Raw genomic sequence first — 18968 nt, forward strand, 5'->3', positions numbered from 1 at the left:
TTATCAATATTCTAACTTTATTTTGCTGTTGGTGCATATAGGTCTACTAGCAGCCTATGAACCAAGATCCAGTGCCACATAACAAGAAAGATCCCAAAATCATGATCACATGTGCAAGAATGTTGTAAAAAATAAATCTTTTGACATAAATTCAACCATTAGACTGGATCTAAGCCAAAAAGGGAAAGAGCACAAAACTGACCCAAATACGAGCAGTGCAGTAAACAAGGGCAAATATCATGCCACCGAAGGCCCAAGCGATGCCTTGATACCAACAGATGCGCTTTTTTCAGTGCTCTATTGGCCCCTGTTACGATGGAGATTGGGCGAGGCAAGAAAATCACAAGAATGCCAAAAAAATTAGCTGACTATGTAGATCATAGCAAATAATAAAGAAATGTATTCATAAATGATACGTGCCAATTAGACATTAAAGGAGTTAGCGGCATGAAAAAACTAGAATAAGAGTTGTAAAGAAACCGATCCATTTTAACAGAAAAATTTCTCCCTCTACTAATAAACAATCTCAGAACAATTTTTCCTCTTCTTCGCAATTCTTAGGAGAACGAAGAATGATGGTTAATCTAATAGATCGTTCATGTGGACTAATAAAGACTATCTTCGTTAATCCCAGAATACTTTGGTGTCCAGTGTCTATGATCCCAAAGACACAAAAGTGTTTTTTTAAGGAATGCCAACATCCAGTAGAAGAAGTACATGCTCTTAGGAGATCAAAAAGGGTCTCAAGACCGCCTATTAAGTATGAGTCTGCTTCTTGAAGAGTGACAAGATGAGCTCATTCTTGGATGTGATCCAAGAAACTTCAAAGAAGCAATATCTGATGTCGATTCATTCAAACGACTTAAAATCATTCTGTTCGAGATGGACTCCATGCATTCGAATCAACTCTTGTCTTTGGTAGATCCATCTGAGAGAATTGTTCATATAGGATGTAAATGGATTTACAAAAGAAAACTTTGTGCGGATGAGAATGTAGTGATCTTCAAATCTAGGTTGGTAGGAAAAATATATATTCAAAGGCGAAGAATTGACTATGATAAAACATTTTCTCCAGTCGCAATGTTCAACTCAATTAGAATACTGGTAGCCATAGCAGTATAATATGACTATAAAATATGATAGATGAATGTTAAATCACCGTTCCTTAATGGTGACATTAAGGAAGAGATTTACATGTCTCAGCCTGAAAGTTTCACATAAGTGGGAATTGAGCATAAAATATACAAACTTCAGAGATCGATTTATGGACTCAAATAGGCATCGAGGAGTTGGAAACTCAGATTTGATAACACCGTCAAAGAGTTTGATTTTGTTAAGAACCATGAGAAACCTGGTGTGCACAAGAAGGTTAGTGAGAGTGCAATGACATTTTTAGTACTTTATATTGATGAAATACTATTAATTGGGAATGAACAATCAACTAAAGTAAGGTTAGTTAGTAAATTCTCCATGAAGCACATAGGCGAATCATCCTATATATTAGGATACATGTTTATATAGATAGATCAAAAAGGTTATTAGGGCTTACCAATCCTCTTATATTTATACTATACTAAGAAGATTTTCAATGAAGGATTGCAAGAGAGATATCTACCAATGTGTCATGATATGATTCTATCCAAGTCTATGTACCCTAAAACTCATGATGAGATAGAAACCATGACACGAATCGCATATGCGTGTGCTATTGATAGTATTATGTATGGTATGATACCTACTTGACCTTATATAGCCTTTACACTGAGTGTTGCAAGCAGATATTAGTCAAACTCGATCCATTGCTTGAAAAGTCGTGAAGAATATTCTTAAGTACTTAGGAAGTACTAAAAATTTGGGTCCACGGAGGTGTAAAATTAAAATTAGAAGGCTTCAGTGACTCTAGTTTCCAGACAGACGTGGATGATTTGAAATCAATATATGGATTTGTATTCAAGCACAATAGTGGTGCTGTATATTGGAAAAGTTCCAAACAAGACACAACAACAGATTCAACTATTGAGGCAAAATAAATAGTTACGTCAGCTATAGAAAAAGAGGTTGTTTGGATGATGAATTTCATCCAAGAGTTGGACGTCATTCCTAACAGAGTCTATCCAGCCCTCGGGTACTATAAAAACATCGGTGTCGTTGCGCAAACAAAGAAGTCGATGTCTCATCAACTATCCAAATATATATTGAAAAAGTTTCATATCATTTGGGAGATTGTAGAAAGAAGAGACATATCAGTAGAGACAGTCTCCTCTGCAGATAATATTGTTGATCTACTTACGAAGTCTCTGCTATGACCATTGTTTGACAAGCATCACGAAGCATTCGGTTTGAGATCTATGTGTCAATTTCTATAGGAAAAGCGAGAGATTTTAGAGTAGGTGTCTCCAACTTGTGACTTGAACTTTATTGATTCTTATATAAAAACAATCTTTATTTTAATAATATTTTACGATTTTATCCAATTATGAAATTTACTTTATCTATATACTCATGCAAGTTGCATAAATAAAACCCTTGAATATATTATAATACCATGAGATCTATATCATAACGGAGATCATGAAATTCATTAAGAAATATATTGCATATTCTAAACTTGTTCATAGTTGATTCAGCTGCCTAAAACAAAGATAAAGGTCGTTCGAGCTCGAGACTAACATCTGTGATGTAAAAGCTAGGTTTTATTAGTAAGACTATGCAAATGTTCATTCATGCAGATGATTGCTCATTGGATAAGACACTAAACAACCATCACTCGAAATTTTCAAGTGGTTATCACTTATCGAGTGGATTAGTCCGTAGTTATAGTTGTACACCATTAGTCCTTAGACTCGGGACAACATGGACGTTATACGTACTAGCACTGCACTGCACTTTGAACTGTTTACCAACTCCAAAAGGGTCATCAGATAGAAAGATTGAGTGTAGTTTCGACATACATAGGAGCCGTAAATTGTAATCGGGGATTCACTTCTCACCTACGGGTGTGGATATCATATGCGATATGATCAGTTAATAGTGCAAGAAATCTTTGGCCAGAGTAAAACATGTGCATTATGGAAAGGTGTTCCCTTAGTTAAAAAAACAATGTCACTCTGATTACTTAAAGATATATCACATTGTTATCGAATTCATTTGCAACTCTCGATATACTAATAAATGATATATTTTTTGAAGGGACCGTCATGTGCGTTAATCATAACCTACTGGTTCTTGTTGACACTATCAGTAATACCTAGTGGATCATGGGGCGATACTACTAGAAACTTTTACCATGATCACGTGGGTGCAATTAGATTTGAGTTCTGACATTCTTAATCAAGGAGTTGATGAAAAGATTGTGGCTAATTAGAGTATGAAGTTCTGAACTCGGGCCTAACTGTATCACTGAACCATTGAGGGTCACAAAAGCATTGAATTATGTGTTCCCATTGAGATAGTCATATTCAATTCAAAGAATTGAATTTGGAGACTATAAGTTTGATGGAGATAAAAAAAAATATAACTTATAAAAGAGTTTATAAGTGTATTTCATATTTGGAAGTTGTGCAAGTTAGCTTGACTACTAATTTATAGGGAGAGTGCAACCGCCTAATTTAACGAAAAATTTCCAAAACAAGCAACTGCAGAATTTTCTAACAACTCTTCCATTAATTTTTTGAATGAGAGATTATTTGGATAGAAAATATTTTAATAACTCTTTCATTAATTTTTGTTCTCATTAGTACTGCGGTTTGATTAATTTTGATTATATCTCAAATCCTCCAATCAAGATCTAACAATGGCCCTTATTTCACCCTTATGCCAACTTGTCAATCCCATCCAGATGGCGCCTCATCAGCAATCGTTTCCATGTTGTCACGCCACATGTCGATGATCGGATTCACTGCCACGTCTTTGTGCCAGTTCAAACCACCATGGTTTCAGCTTCGTATAAATAAAGACAACTCAAACTCTTTGTGATGATTCATATATATGAAATGCAAAGTGCATCCTAAAGCTCCCAATGCTACGTGTGTGGTTCGGTCACGACCATAGATTGGATTTGACTTTACTAATAGAGTAAGTTTCTTTTGAGACGATATCACGAATTTTTATCTGTGAGACGTGTCGACCCTACCGATATTCACAGTAAAAAGTAATACTCTTAGCAGACCGTCTCACACAAGTTTTGGTTTTACTAATGACCCTTCCTATAGTTGAGTGTATATGTCGAATTGAAAAGTTTTTCTATTATTATTTCCTAACCTGGGAAATATTCTTCATATTTCACTGGATTTTTCAATGCTAATTTGGATTGTATTTCCCTGTGATGTGTTAAAATTTTATGATTTGAATCAACACATGATGTCAACATCGACTAAGAAGTGAGAAACCCCATGATCAAATGGTGTTGGTAAATGAATAAAAATATTTTCGATGTAGCATAGATTTTTATTTTACTTATATTTATGTTGGGTCTTTAACGAGATCATTTTAATTATTAATTTTCCATGAAATTGGTTTTAAGAAAATTAATATATTGTAATTATATGTTCGAAACTTTTTTTTTAATCAAGTCAATTTCGAATTGACAAAAACTTGTGTAAGACGGTCTCACAAGTCGTATTTTGTGATACAGATCTTTTATTTGGGTCATCCATGAAAAGTATTACTTTTTATGCTAAGAGTATTACTTTTTTTTTTGTGAATATCGGTAGGGTTGACCCGTCTCACAGATAATGATTCGTGAGACCGTCTCACAAGAGATCTATTGTTTCGAATTTCGTCGGACGAAACCTACTCATATATTTTTTTGAAACCGGTCGCTTTTAAAACCAATATTATAACCGAAAAAGCTATCAATTATACATCATCAAATAAAATCAACGGAACTTATGTATGTCACCAATCCATGGAATAGATCTAGACAAGTCACTCGAAATAGAGAATATTACCGAATGACGTTCTGTATGAGTTATGTAACATAGTACATAACAGCAAAAATAATAGAGGATTATGTCATCGGAAAAATAGTTTTTTTCAATTAGCTTATTCAATTTTGGATTTTAGTCTACTATGTTTGGAGTTGGTTTTTTAACTTCTAATTTTATGATGTTTTGGTTCAATTACTGATATGACACTAAAAATTACTGACATTACATCGAAAATTGTTGATTTGTCAGATAACAAATTTGACAAAAATAGTTGAAAATTGTTTCATTGCGGATTTGTCAGATATCACATCAGTAATTTGACCAAAATAGTTGAAAATTAAAACATAGTATACCTAAACCAAATTTTGGCAATTTAATATATCAAAATCCAAAATGGGACAAGCTAATAGATAAAAAAAAAAATCATTTTCTCTTATATATTTGCTTAAAAACGGAAGGTTAATGTTGTGTTCAATTTCTTAACTCGTAAAAATGGTTTGTTGCACAACAACAAATTGTATTGAAAAAAACAAATTACTAAATATCAAATATATTTATAACCCATATTTTATTTATAACGATCATTTGTATTCGAAGTACATGACAATTCATGAAATAACAATGAAAGTACGAAAGAAAGACCAACATGTAAGATTCACACTCAGTAGAAACTGACCAAAAGTGAAAATGAACACAAAAAAAAGATACCAACAGCAGCAGAAATGAGAGAAATTGAAGGCAAAACCCTGCCCTTGTCTTTCCTCAACACCATCCCCTCAAGCAAAGGGTAGTTCACTGTCATCCCAAACAATGGAATAAAAGTTTGAATCAACATGTCTTCCCAACTTTGATTCCGTAAAATCCTCGCGATTCCGATGATAAAAGAAACAGCATTAAGTGTGTACAAGCTGCATAATGGAACCATGAACAGAGCGGATGTTTGAAAATCATAAATCCCTAGTTGGTAACGTCTGACTTGTTCATCATCGACAGTTTTATTCGTTGGTTGGAAACTATATTTCGCGAAACCAGATTTCTCTAAAATGGTGTTCAAAGTGGCATATAGGCAACATGTCATAGATCTCATCATCCAAATTCTCTGTTCATTCCCCCATGTGTTGATTGAATGCCTCAATGAGTTAATTGAATGCCCGAATGAGATGATCTCTTGCAGATGTTTTGTTTGGGATGATAGGAAAATGAACAGAAACAATAGAAAAAAAGGGCTTGAAACCTGTGAAAAATCAAGGAGAGATTACTCAATCTCATGTGTCAGAAACACATAAAACATTTCATGCCACACAAAGATGAGGTCAGTCAGATTTTGTAGTTCTATAAATATTATATGGAGATAAAAGCTATTTTATGTTTTATATGCATGCATGACCAATAAGCACACAAAATTCATCAAAGAATAAGTTGAAAAACAATTAGCAAAGAATCCGTACATAGCGTTATCCGCCTCACCTTAGGATACAGAGGAATATCATAGATCAAACAGAGCTGAGGAACGATTGCGAAACAGTAAAGAGGGAAAAAATTGACAGCGAGGTACGCAAGTTCTGCATAACACATGCTTTGCAAAACTGACATTTTCTTCTTGACCCCGAACAGAAGAGGAGAAAACCTTGACAGTGCGACTTGCATCAACCCAACATACCATCGTGTGTGTTGAACAAAAAAATCGTTCAAACATGTCGGCGATGTGCCTAAGAAACATGGTCTAACAGGATCCATATACACAGAAACCCAGCCCTCACGATGGAGACTTAAGCCGGTAAAGTAGTCTTCCACCAAAGAAATATATCTGAATCCCACCTGCATTTTGAAACATACAAGAGAAAGATAACCAAATGCTGCCACTAAATAGGTATTCCATAAGAGACAAACTTCAGTACATAACATGAAACCATGACCAAGTGAGAAAATTGTTTTCATACACACTTTTATTTTCTCAAATAATAGATATAGTTAAAGAGATCGCACAAATGTCAATATTTTTTACATGTTTTTATGGAAATTTACATAAATATTAAATGTTTACATGCACACATAATAATTGAAAGATTGAAAAATGTATAAAGTCTGATCACAAAACCTTCAGTAGTTGTTGATTAGCTAACAGAAAAGTTTGATGACTTTAAAAATATAAAGTATAACCAAAATAAATCAAAAGTAAAAGCATGCCATGTAACATGACATATTTTATAATTCTCTCTTAGCTAAGTGAATTTCCAATTAATCGTCATCAATGGATTAGAAGATAGCAGTCAAATACAGCAGACGTACATGTCCGATGGCACGTCATCAGGAATATAAGATTGGTTACAATGTAGAATTCTGCTTACCTCTTGCCCCCACAGTGTGCCATCGCCATACGTACAAGAGATGAGGAGCTGCATCTCTTTCAGCATTGATGCACTATAAAACTCCCCCTCCTTCGAGAAATTTGGTCGGTAACTCGTATACATAGTCTTGATGAACTCATTGGATGAACCAAATGATTTCTGAAGCTGGGCGATATCAACATCTGTCACAAAACCAAAGAATATATACATCAGGTGACTATAACTATTTTTCAAGAAAAAATATATAATAAATTAATCAAGTCACATTGTATCAACTAATCACCTTCTTGAATTTTGTTAGTTCCATAGAGTGCTTTTCTATTCATGTAAAACCCTGTACCAGATAGTACAGGTCCCTGTAGTCCATCCAAACCATCCCATTTTTGCTGAAATATCATTCAAAGATTAGCTAAATTCATCTAGATTAAATCTCAAAATTCAACTAATCTTGGTAGCTAGAAACAAAAGCAAATACATTTTGTCACCCCAATTGTCAAGGCTAGCTGCACAAGCCCATGCAATCGCATATATAATAAGCTCCTGTAGCAGCTACTTCGTCACAAGTTAACTCGAGTTTCAATAAGAGTCCATTGTAACTAATCATTATAAAACGTTTAAATATCTATTTTTAAAGAAGACGACCGTCCTCATTTGCAAGGTAACACCCCGGCTCAACGATATAAACGCAGCACACCATCAGATATTGCAACGTATTAACTATATTCCGGCTCCAAATCACGATATATAAGACTGTAAATAATTACCCAGACAAATCGAAGACGTCCATCAAGGATATCATTCTCACTGATATTGTGAAATTTCTGCGGGAATTGAACAAAAGCTAGCTTTTGGGATATCTTAGAGTCGAGATAGAAGCACATTGCTTGGCGGGCAGAAGTTGGATCGTTGCAATACATGTCGCAATCCAGCACCAAAATGTATGGAGAATTGCTGATCATAGCAGATGCTCGAAGCTGCGAGTTCAAAAAATTTCGTTCAATGACCAAGATTTAATGCAAATAATCAATAACATTTATGAGGGTTGCACATACAGGACAAGGAGGAGTTCATATTTCATGTTAAAAAATTAATGTTAAAAGTTTTATCATATTTCAGGTACGTGGATACGTGTCAAAAACACACACACACACATATATATATATATATATATAATGATTTTCCCGTTTCAAAAAAAAAAAACTTTTGCAATTTCACGGGAAAAATGAATATTAATCATGGTCCGCTCTCTTTGTTATTTTCTCAAATTTAGTCATCATTTTTGGATGTGGCGTCTACATGGTACCAACATGGCGCTCCGGGTTTGAAATGTGATTATATAGATGACCAAAATCGTAAACGAAAAAAAGTTTTTTTTCAAAAGAGATTCCATTGCCTACGAGAACGGTTCGTGTAAGTTTAAAGAAAGGTTTACAAGAACGTTTAGAGCTCCGGCTTTGAAATGGTGAGGATGAGAAGGGCTTCTCTCTCTGGCAGTATAAGCAAGAAACGGCATATCTTCTTGATTTGCATCCTTCCAACTTGAATTTATGTCATTAATCACCTGTCAATACAAAGTTGAATTTAAATCTTGTCAAAAAATTATTCCTTCAAATGCTAAATAAGCTATAATAATAAGATTTAATTATTGTCTTTTTAGAGAACCAAAATCCAAATAATACCGATTACGTAATCAAATTTTTTATTTTCCTAATTTCAATAAAAAAATTTATAATAAAAAATATAATGTATCTATCTTCTCGGGAATTTTATATATTTGATATCGTGACTTACACTTTCTTTAATTTTAGTCATGTTATGAGTTAATTTGCACTCTTAGTGCAGTAGTAACTTACATTTTTTTCCCAATTTCAATTTCGGCATTTTTTTATACCAAAATTGGAAATTTCCACCGGAAAATTTCCTAGCTGATGGCCGAGTATCATGAATTGGAAAATAAATTTGAGGTTTTTTATTTTTGACAAGAAAGTCATTTACGAGTGTTAGAATGTATCTATTATCCTAAGTTTAGGTATTGACAAATAACATCAAGTTGTTTCATGATCCATCAGCTTACTATTTTAAATTTGGAATTTTCGATCGTTGGATCAAGTCAAGCTGCTCAATCAGAATATCAAGAGTTCAACCTGCTAATCATCATAACTCTAGCTGCAAGAGATCATATGTCGATCAAATCTTAAATGAAGTACACATGGTTAAACCATTAAATTCCAATCACACTACGACCAGTCAGATATAAGCAGTTCAAAATGGCTGCAACACAAGTCAGTTAATGACTACTAGTTCAAGTTTGATAATATAGTATCATACAAAATCTCGAATGATAGAAAATTTCATATCACTACAAGAAATTTCATAATCAACAATACACATACGACAACGATTTTAACTAAAATCGTTGATAAAAAACTTTTAACAACGGTTTTAACTAAAACCGTTGTCGTAGATCATTTTTTAAGCAAAAGACAACGGTTTTTATAAAACCGTTGTCTTTTGGAGGTCAAAGACAACGGTTTTTAGGGTCAATGACAACGATTCTATAAAACCGTTGTCTTTGAACGTTTATGACAACGGTTTCATGAACCGTTGTCTATTAGCATGTTTTTTGGACAATCGACAACGGTTTTAAAAAACCGTTATCGATTAGCGTGAGTTTAGAATAAAACACAACGGTATTTAGCGACGGTTTTCCTACAACCATCGCTAATGTTAGCGATAGGTATAGCTAAATCGTCGCTAATTTCAAATTAGCGACGGTTTAATTTAAACTGTCGCTAACGTTAGCAACAGAATCAAGTAAAACCATCGCTAATTTGAAATTAGCGACGATTTAGCTATAACCATCGCTAACATTCGCGACGGTTGTAGGAGAATCGTCGCTAATTTCAAAAATTCGATACCGCCTAAAATTTCCTCCATTTTCTTCCACCACTCTCTATAAATACCTGCAAATTGGCTCCATTTTCTTCCACTTCACTTCACAACAATTAAAATTTTTCTTACTTACACGATTTTACAACTTCACAACACTTAAAATTTTTATCTCTTACACGATTTTACCACTTCAAAACAATTAAAATTTTTATCTCTTACACGATTTTATCACTTCACGACACTTAAATTTTTTTTTATCTCTTACACGATTGTACCAATTCACAAAATAGATTTTTTAAATTATTAAAATTTTTTTTATTTTACCTAAAATATTAGCGACGGAATTCATGTATAAACAGTCGCTAAGTAGCGACGGTTTTGCACATGAATGTCGTCGCTACATGTAGCGACATGTAGCGACGGTTATTAATAAACTGTCGCTAAGTTTAGCGACGGTGTAACAAACTGCCGCTAATTAGCGACGGTTTATATATGCATTCCGTCGCAAATATCATTTGCGACGGTTTTGAACAACCGTCGCAAATTGTAGCTACGACAACGGTGAAAAACCGTTGTCTTTGAGCGAACCATTTAACAACAGTTTTAAAAGGGCTATGAGATAAAATTTGCAAAAACAAAGAAACATTAAATGATAATTTAATGATATGTACGACGACCAAAAAAGACATTTTCATTCTGTTAGAAACGATACAGTTGGAGCTTTTCAACTATATATATGCGGACTCTATATGAAATCAGTTAGTTGATTCGTGATAATAAGCTTACATCTTTCAAGTTTGAACTCATTCAAGATTCATGAGCATACTTAAGCTACCATATTTCAAGCTGCTCATTTTAAGCACACGGTTATCATATTACATCAGATCTCCAAGGATCTCATTGTGATACCCTTTCAACTCAAGATATTGAAGTTTACCATGGTTTATATTGTGTTTTTTGGTGAACCAAGAGTTTGTATACATCAAAAACTTTTTGAAATATATACTAAGAATTTCAAATTAGGCAGTGATAAGTCCTAGTTGAAGTAGATTGTTACAAAGAGTTGTATCAATCAAAGTCTTTTAATGAATTACTTCCTAAGTAAAAAGGTGAAGTAAGAGTACTTATTTCCGAACACCAATAAATAATTGTCTTCTTTACATTTAAACATTCTTTATCTAACCGCTCTTATGTAAATGTTTCTTATTAAACGTCAATTGTATAATATATACTTTATCACTAGTCAAACCTCACATTTTCACATTCATTCATTCTTCAGTGGTCTAGCGAATGTAGCCATTAAAGAATATTTCTTAATAGCCTAAAAATTGTTAAGAACAACTAGAATTTCAAAAAGATTTTATAAAAGTGTATCCACCTCCTCTAAACCCTAATTCGATCCCAACAAGCGGTAAAAGAGGGTTTTTCTTAAACTCTGATAACTTATATATTTCAAATGACTCATTTTGACAAGATTTCAATGTTTTCTAAAGAAGACTATGATGACTGGAAAATACGTATGTAGGTACATATGTTTTTTCCTCCCATCCTCCCTCGACGATTCAAGTCGAAGATCTCCCAAAGATTCCATTAATCTCTCTAGATGAGGTTGTTAGGTCACTCTCACATTTTGATTTTGACCAATCAAAGATGAACCATTCTTCTCCTATGCTCCAAGATCAGACCACTGAGCAAGAAGGTGTTTATGTGAGAAGGATCTGAATCTGGAATCAGTGCCTAGCACTCCTACCGGTGCATATATGCAAGTTGATCATATTAACTGTCTAGAAAATTTGAACGGTAAAGCATAGTTCCTTCAAGACAACTGATGCGCATGACTAAGTTTTGGCTGATCTGCAGCCTGTTAATGATCAAGCTGCAGACGCTCCAACCGTTCACTTAACTTCTCAATCCGTTGAAGATCCATCTAGCAGATAATTAATAATTCAGACCACTCTCTTCTCCTCTGAAACAAATAACGAAGATGTTTCATCTCCTCAAATCAACATGAACATATTTTGAATTTGATGAGTCAACTACTCTTCAAGTCATGTTTCACCAGATTATCCAATGTTGAAGTAGAGCATTTTTCTCTTACCGTCACCTTCGATAACTTCAAGAAACAAGTCCTTCGCAAGCTAAGTTCAATGAGAAAAATTTCAAGATTGCCAAAGATCAAACATTGCGAAGAAGAAATTCATTGCAATGAATGTTGAATTTCAGAGCAGATTACCCAAGTTAAATAACATATGGGCGTAGGGTTTGATCTCCTTCGGTCTACAATGGGCACCCTGTTTCAAGAAATTAATGAATATATACAATGTGGTGATGTAAAAAAATGGGAAGTTGTATATTATAAAAAAAATTGAAGAACAAAAGAGGTGTTCTGACTAGGGGTGTAAAATAATCGAATCAAGCAGAATATGATGAAATTTTGAATGCCATAATTCAGCTCAAATTATTTACATTCGAGTTTGAGCTTGATTAGAAATTTAAAAAATTTGGCTCAAAAATTAAAGCTCGAGTTCCGCTTGAAAGATTTCAACATGTTCACGAACTATACGAACTATTGCTAAAAAATAAGTACTCAAAAGGCTAAAAAATTATTTATTTAATATATAATTATATCATAATAATAAAATATTAAGGCTCGCTAACTATCAAACAAAATTATTTGTGCTCGAGTTCGGTTCGAAAAAAGTTCTAACATGTTCAAATTCAACTCGAATTCGATAAGCTCGAATATGAATCAAATTTTTTTGAGTCGGCTCAAAAAGTTCATAAACCAGCTAGGTTCATTTACGCTCCTAGTTATTACGGAGAAAGATATGAGGAGTATAAGAGAGAAGAGAAGAGGATGACTTGAAGAAGACAGAAGAAAATGGGGTGGTGGCAATGGTGGTTCAAGCTTCAAAAAAATTTTATTAGGTGTGATAAGATTTTTTTTATGGACATGTAACATTGATATTTTATTAACTTGATGAAATACAACTGTTTGTCAAATTCTCTGTTACGTAACTTTTTATATAATCTCTTTATAATTTTACATCTTGGTTTTGTCATCACCAAGAAAGGATAAATAGTTAAAATATTTCTATTACCTTAAGTTCTTGTGATTGACAAATAATAACCTCGAGCTATTTAAGTCTCCAGTTGTGAGAACCCAAATGTTTGGACATGCAATTATTTATTCAAACAAAGACATGTATAAGAATTTATTTTCGAGTTATGATATTAATCTAAAAATAATACATTCGAAAATATTAAATTATACATGGTATTTGAAATTCCAAGCTAATAAACACATAGAATTCGAAATTCAGTGCAAGATATGTATTAATCTCGAAAATCAAGCTGAGATATCCATCAAATTTGGAAGATAATAATAAATACAAGGTAGTTTTTCTTAACAAGGAAGCTAGCAAATTTCAGTATAGTCTAGATATATTATGAATTTGTACAAGAAAACTGTCTACATTCAACCATTCAATCCAACATCAAATTTCAATTTTTGGCATAAATTTACATATGGAAGAAGCATCTCAAAATTATGGAAGAAATATCAATCAAATAATGGTAAAATTCTAAACTGACCCTTATAAATACCACAACCTCATTCTCAAAAATCACACCTTCAAATTCACTCTATATTTTGAAAATTCTCTCCCAAGTGTTGCAGCATTTTCAAAAATTTTTTAAGGCGAAGTTCTGTCCATTTTAGAGTGGTACATTCAGACCAAGATTCTATCCAAATCTGATCTCCACTGTTCAGAATACACTATCATATGTTCTGAACATCATATCCAAACTTCAGCCAAATCCAATGGTTAGTTTTCTCTATAGAGTCTTTGCAAGAAAACTGCTCAAATTTTTTGCGAGAACAGCATATCTATATTTTTTATTCATAAACATGTCAAAACGACTTCCAGACCAGATCTCTAACGTTCATAATTTAGTTGACGTAAGTTTCAACGTAGTGTGAAAATTTGAGCATGAATCCAACGATGCAATAAGTCGCAAATAATTCTGCAAGATGGCTAACTTTCTGGTCGAAGTGCTGCTGCGTTTTGGATGTGCCGTCTGCATGATTCTCTCATGTTTTCAAATTTTCCAAGAAATCATAAGGTTATGCATTGTTTCATTCTTTTCCAAAAGTTACGGTCAAGTGCAATTCTTCTTCTACCCCTTCTTGATACGATTATCATATTTTCTATGTTTTGACACTGTGAAGATTCAACTGGATATGTGTGGGAATCCTAATATGAGATATGTTTATGACCCTTACACTGTTGGATTGTAACTGTTATATGGCATCGGCCCCTTATAGGAGTAAAAATCAGGGACTAATATCAATAAACCATTCAAAGTAGATGAATATCAGTATTTAGGTTAAATTATGCTTTTGTTTATGCTTATGATATATGATACAAAATATGCTATGCATGATATGATGCTTTTTTCGAAGATCATATGTATTTGTTATGTATGTGCTCGAACGACCTCCACTTACTGAGTGACGACCATATCACTCACTCATTCTTCTACCATTCCCAGATAAGTCAGAAGAGAAAATCGAGGAAGATGAACAAGACCAATTTTGGGGTTGATAATAAGATGGATCAAGAAGTTTATTTTAGTTTCGCTTATTTAAGTTTGAATTATAATTGTAAGATGTTGCCGCATGTTTATTAATATTTTGGAATTTTTTTAACGTTGTAAAGATAATGTAATTTCTATAGTATTTAGCTGCATATTATTTGTCATTCGGGATTTTCAACCACTGGATCAAGTCAAGCCGCTCAATCTGAATATAAAAAGTTCAAGCTGCTAATTATCATAACTCTATCTCAAAGAGATCATATCATTTGATCGAATCAAGTCTTAAATGCAGTACATATGGTTAAATTGTTTATATTCCAATTGCTCTACAACCAGCCAGATATGATCAATTCAAAATGGATATTGCAACTCAAGTCGTTCAATGACTACCGGTTCAAGTATAATTACACACTATTCTACCAACTCCCGAATGATAGAAAGTTTCTCATGCCATATATGATATATTAGCTATTTGAGAAGCTAAGAGCTAAAAGTCGCAAAAAAAACATTAAATGAGCTTTTAATGATATGTATGATGACTGAAAGCGACGTGTTCATTCTGTCGAGAAATGATACTTGTGATCGTTGAAAAACATTTCCAGCCGTTAGAGTTTTTCAACTATGTATATGCGGATTCTATATTGAAGTTAGTCAGTTGATTCACAATTATAAGCCTACATCTTTCAATTTGTCATTCATTTAATATTCCTCAACACAATTAAGCTACCATATTTGAAGCTGCTCAACTTAAGCACACGCTTATATAATACTTCAGATCTCCAATGATCTCATTGTTCTACCCTACTAACTCAATCCGTTTAATCTGACTATTGGGTTATATTGTGTTTTCTGGTGAACCGATTGTTCTTAAACATCCAGAACTTATTGAAGTATATACTAAAAGTTTCAACTTATGCACTGATAAGTCCTAGTTGGAGTGAATTTACAAAGAATTGTATCAATTAAAGTCTTTTAATGAATTATTTCCTACATGGAAAAAAGAATGAAGTAGATGTACTTAAAAACATTCATAATACTTGTCCTTTTTACATTTACGCATTTTTTTTTATCTAACCGCTCATATATTATCGTTTCTTGTTAACTGTCTATTACATAATACATATTTTTCATTAGTCAAGTCAGACCGTTTCTGTACGCATTCATTTTTCAGTGGTCCAGCGAATACTATCCGTTCAAGAATATTTCTTAACAACCTAAAAACTGTTAAGAGCGTCTCAAGTTTCAAACAAATTTTATAAGTGTTTTTTCACCTTGCTAAACTCTAATTTGATCCTTTTTTGTTTTTTTATTCTACCTAAGTGAATAACAAAATACAAAAAATGAAAACCACACTCTACGTTATCTCTCAAAATAAATGTGAAAAAATTTGACAACCACATAAATTGTGACGAAAGATATTGATTTGCTGTGTATCTTTAATTTTATTTAGGAACTTTAAAGATATATATGATTTTGTAATCAATTTTTGCGGCTGCTATTTTTTTAAGATTTGATTTTTATATAATTTTTAATGGACGAAGTATTGAATTTTAACATTCTAATTATTTCAAATTTTTAGATAATTTTTATGAATAAATAGTTTTTATTTTTTAAATACATTAAATTATGATTTGTTTAGAATATTTTTTTTAAAAAAATTTGTCAATTAGTGTAAATATTACATAAATTTAATAAGAATACAATAACAATATTTATATTATTTATTAAAATTAAATCTTTATTAATTAACTTTATTATGGCGGATAAGCTTTTTTATAATTCTTAAAACACTCTCTAACAATCCAATTATACGTATCAAATTTTTAGTGACATTTTATTTTTTCTCTTTATCATATCAAGTTCAAAAATTAATAAATATCATTTTACTTTTTTTTTAAAAAAAATTTAATCTCTAATTTTATTACAAAATACACATCGTATTTACAATATTTGGCTATATATATCTCTATGACCTATTAAATATCATAGTACGAGAGTCAGAAATTATTATGTATGATTCACCTGAATCATTGGTGGATGCTCTCTGCTGGCAGGATTGGCATTTTCTGTTATTTTCATCAAACAGCCTTTCAATTCTTTGTACCTTTTCTGCACAAATTTTAGTTCAAAAAAATAATTATTGAAAAGTCCTTTTCTTAAAAAAATAATAAAAAATTTTGAAAATTTAATTTTATATAAAAATCATCGAAAAATATATAATTATTTTTTCCCCAAGACTTTGCCACCTCGCGTTTAATAATTACTAGTGATTTGATGTGCTTACATATGATTAATATTTTTAGAGTTAAAAAAAGGATGGATGGGATCAGCCAAACCCATCCCGATTTCGTATCGTTGTCATCCTTACTTGAAGATGGTCTCATTACCTTTTTCGTTAAAAATAGTGAATTATTATCATATACTTGGCTGCTTTTGGTTTGGAGGATAGGATAATAAAATGATTAAGAGATAAATGATAAAAAGAATGATTGAAGTAAAAATAAAATATATAATGATAAAATAATATTATGTTTGGTATGATGGATAAGAATGTGATAATTAATAATTTTTTGATGAATTAACAAAATTGCCCTTCTATTTGGGTGTCGGCGGGGGCGGCGGTCGGCCTGTGGTGGCGGCCGGAAGTGGCGGCGGTGGTAGGCCGGAAGTGGCGGCGGTCCGCCGGAGGTGGTGGCGATCGGCCGGAAGTGGCGGCGGCGGTCGGCCGGAGGAGGAGGCGGCGGCGGTCGGCCGGAAGTGGCGGCGGCAGTCGGCGGCGATGGGCGGTTGGCCGGCGGCAGGGGTTGGCGGAGGGCGGTAGGTGGAAGGAAGTGGTGGTGAGTTTGGATTTAGGAGAAGGATAAAATTGGAAAAATAGGATGGATTAAGAGTTGGATAAATAATCCTAGGGGGTGAGACGGTATCACATGTCATATTTTGTGAGACGGATCTTTTATTTGGGTCATCCATGAAAAAGTATTACTTTTTATGCTAAGAGTATTACTTTTTATTGTGAATATCGGTCGGATTGACCCGTCGCACATATAAAGATTCCGTGAGACCGTCTCACAATATATATATATATATATATATATATATATATATATATACATGAGTATATATAACAGTATGAATGAGAATTTAGGTAAAAAAATGATATATAATTTTTGGGGAAAAAAAAATTTATTTATCTCAGACTACTACAATTAACTTTTCCAGAGAAACGTACGTACCTCGATCTCCAGCTTTTCAACGTCAAACTCACTAGACGAGTAATCGCCATTTTCTTCAGTAGAGAAATAGTCCTCCGGGCACCTATTTTTAATCTCGTACTTCCGACAAAAAGGAATCCAGACCCTGGAGAATCTCCAGGCCTCCCGCGTAGCACAAAGCGTAGCATAAGATCCAGCGTCATCTGATAGATAAACGTGAAGCTTACCAGAGGGGTAATCCATAGCCATAGCTGACAAGACAGTGTTCATAACCTGAACGATCGGTTCCTTTTCCGGGTCCGCCGTGCACACGAAAACGTCGATGGAGGGAAGCTCTTCGTTTCCGGGCAATCTCTCGGGGAATACGATCCGAGTTACGGGTCTCCATTTAGAAGCCTGGGCAAGAAGCCAGATGAAGGAGAGGACAAGTTCAGATATGAAGAGGACAAAATAGGGTAGAAAGAGCGTGCTGTTCGTTCCTTTTAGGATACGAAAAAGGGTTTCGATTCGGTAGTAAAACAAGGCTAGGAGGGCAAATCCATGTAGGAAGGTGTGGAGCCTGTTGAATATTAGATCGGTTCTTTTGATACGGCACTCATTCAGCGGAAGTGAATTCTCCATCGCTTGTTTCTTCGGTTCGTGGAAAGCGGTGGAGTGAGAGGAGTCGGCGTCTATTCATGTTAGTAAACACGGACTATTCATATATATTTGAGTACGTGCATATAAATTAATATTATTTTATGTAGGAAATTTTTGACTAAATAATATTCAGGTAAAAATATAAAGCTTTATTTTAACGGGTACTTATAATATATTTTTATAAAATTATTTTCAACAAAAACTTTATAAAAAGTTTTAAAAATTGTTTTGAGTATAAATATGTCTCTGAACAATTGTTGTCATGTTACGAGATGGGGACTGGGAGACATCCAGCATTTCACAATCATGCAATTACAAAATAACAAGATTTACAGTTATCAAGATAACTC

At 33.4% G+C, this 18968-nt stretch overlaps 1 protein-coding gene and 1 long non-coding RNA gene across 3 annotated transcripts in view; both read right to left on the bottom strand.

Annotated features, from left to right (window-relative positions):
- LOC142550864 (uncharacterized) overlaps nt 1-493 on the bottom strand; it is a 34095-nt gene extending 33602 nt beyond the window's left edge. The window contains exon 1 of the long non-coding RNA XR_012821436.1: nt 203-493. This is a non-coding gene — a long non-coding RNA (uncharacterized LOC142550864). The remainder of the gene's footprint in view (nt 1-202) is intronic.
- A 4986-nt stretch (nt 494-5479) lies between these two features.
- Nucleotides 5480-18694, bottom strand: LOC142551261 (quillaic acid 3-O-glycosyltransferase CSL1-like). 2 transcript variants are annotated; one of them, XM_075660395.1, is made up of 8 exons: nt 18001-18693; nt 16790-16876; nt 8709-8837; nt 8041-8250; nt 7560-7662; nt 7277-7458; nt 6396-6746; nt 5480-6162 (listed from the first exon to the last, which is right to left on the bottom strand). In XM_075660395.1, the coding sequence occupies exons 1-8, from the start codon at nt 18598-18600 to the stop codon at nt 5590-5592; spliced, it is 2235 nt and encodes a 744-aa protein (XP_075516510.1). In that variant the 5' UTR covers nt 18601-18693; the 3' UTR covers nt 5480-5589. The 2 variants fall into 2 exon arrangements, with proteins under 2 accessions (XP_075516510.1, XP_075516511.1); XM_075660396.1 differs by lacking the exon at nt 16790-16876 and having other exon boundaries at nt 18001-18694.
- Nucleotides 18695-18968: the final 274 nt, after the last annotated feature.

The sequence above is a fragment of the Primulina tabacum genome, chromosome 7, assembly GCF_025594145.1.
Source record: "Primulina tabacum isolate GXHZ01 chromosome 7, ASM2559414v2, whole genome shotgun sequence".
Taxonomy (NCBI): Eukaryota; Viridiplantae; Streptophyta; class Magnoliopsida; order Lamiales; family Gesneriaceae; genus Primulina; species Primulina tabacum.

Bases quoted from the DNA above. Each gene is read 5' to 3' on its own strand.
- LOC142551261 (XM_075660395.1), bottom strand. From the start codon at position 18,600: ATGGAGAATTCACTTCCGCTGAATGAGTGCCGTATCAAAAGAACCGAT. The intron at 16,877-18,000 runs GTACGTACGTTT...AAATTTGTGCAG, and splicing joins TTGAAAAGCTGGAGATCGAG to AAAAGGTACAAAGAATTGAA. The intron at 6,163-6,395 runs GTGAGGCGGATA...GATTTTTCACAG, and splicing joins ATATTCCTCTGTATCCTAAG to GTTTCAAGCCCTTTTTTTCT.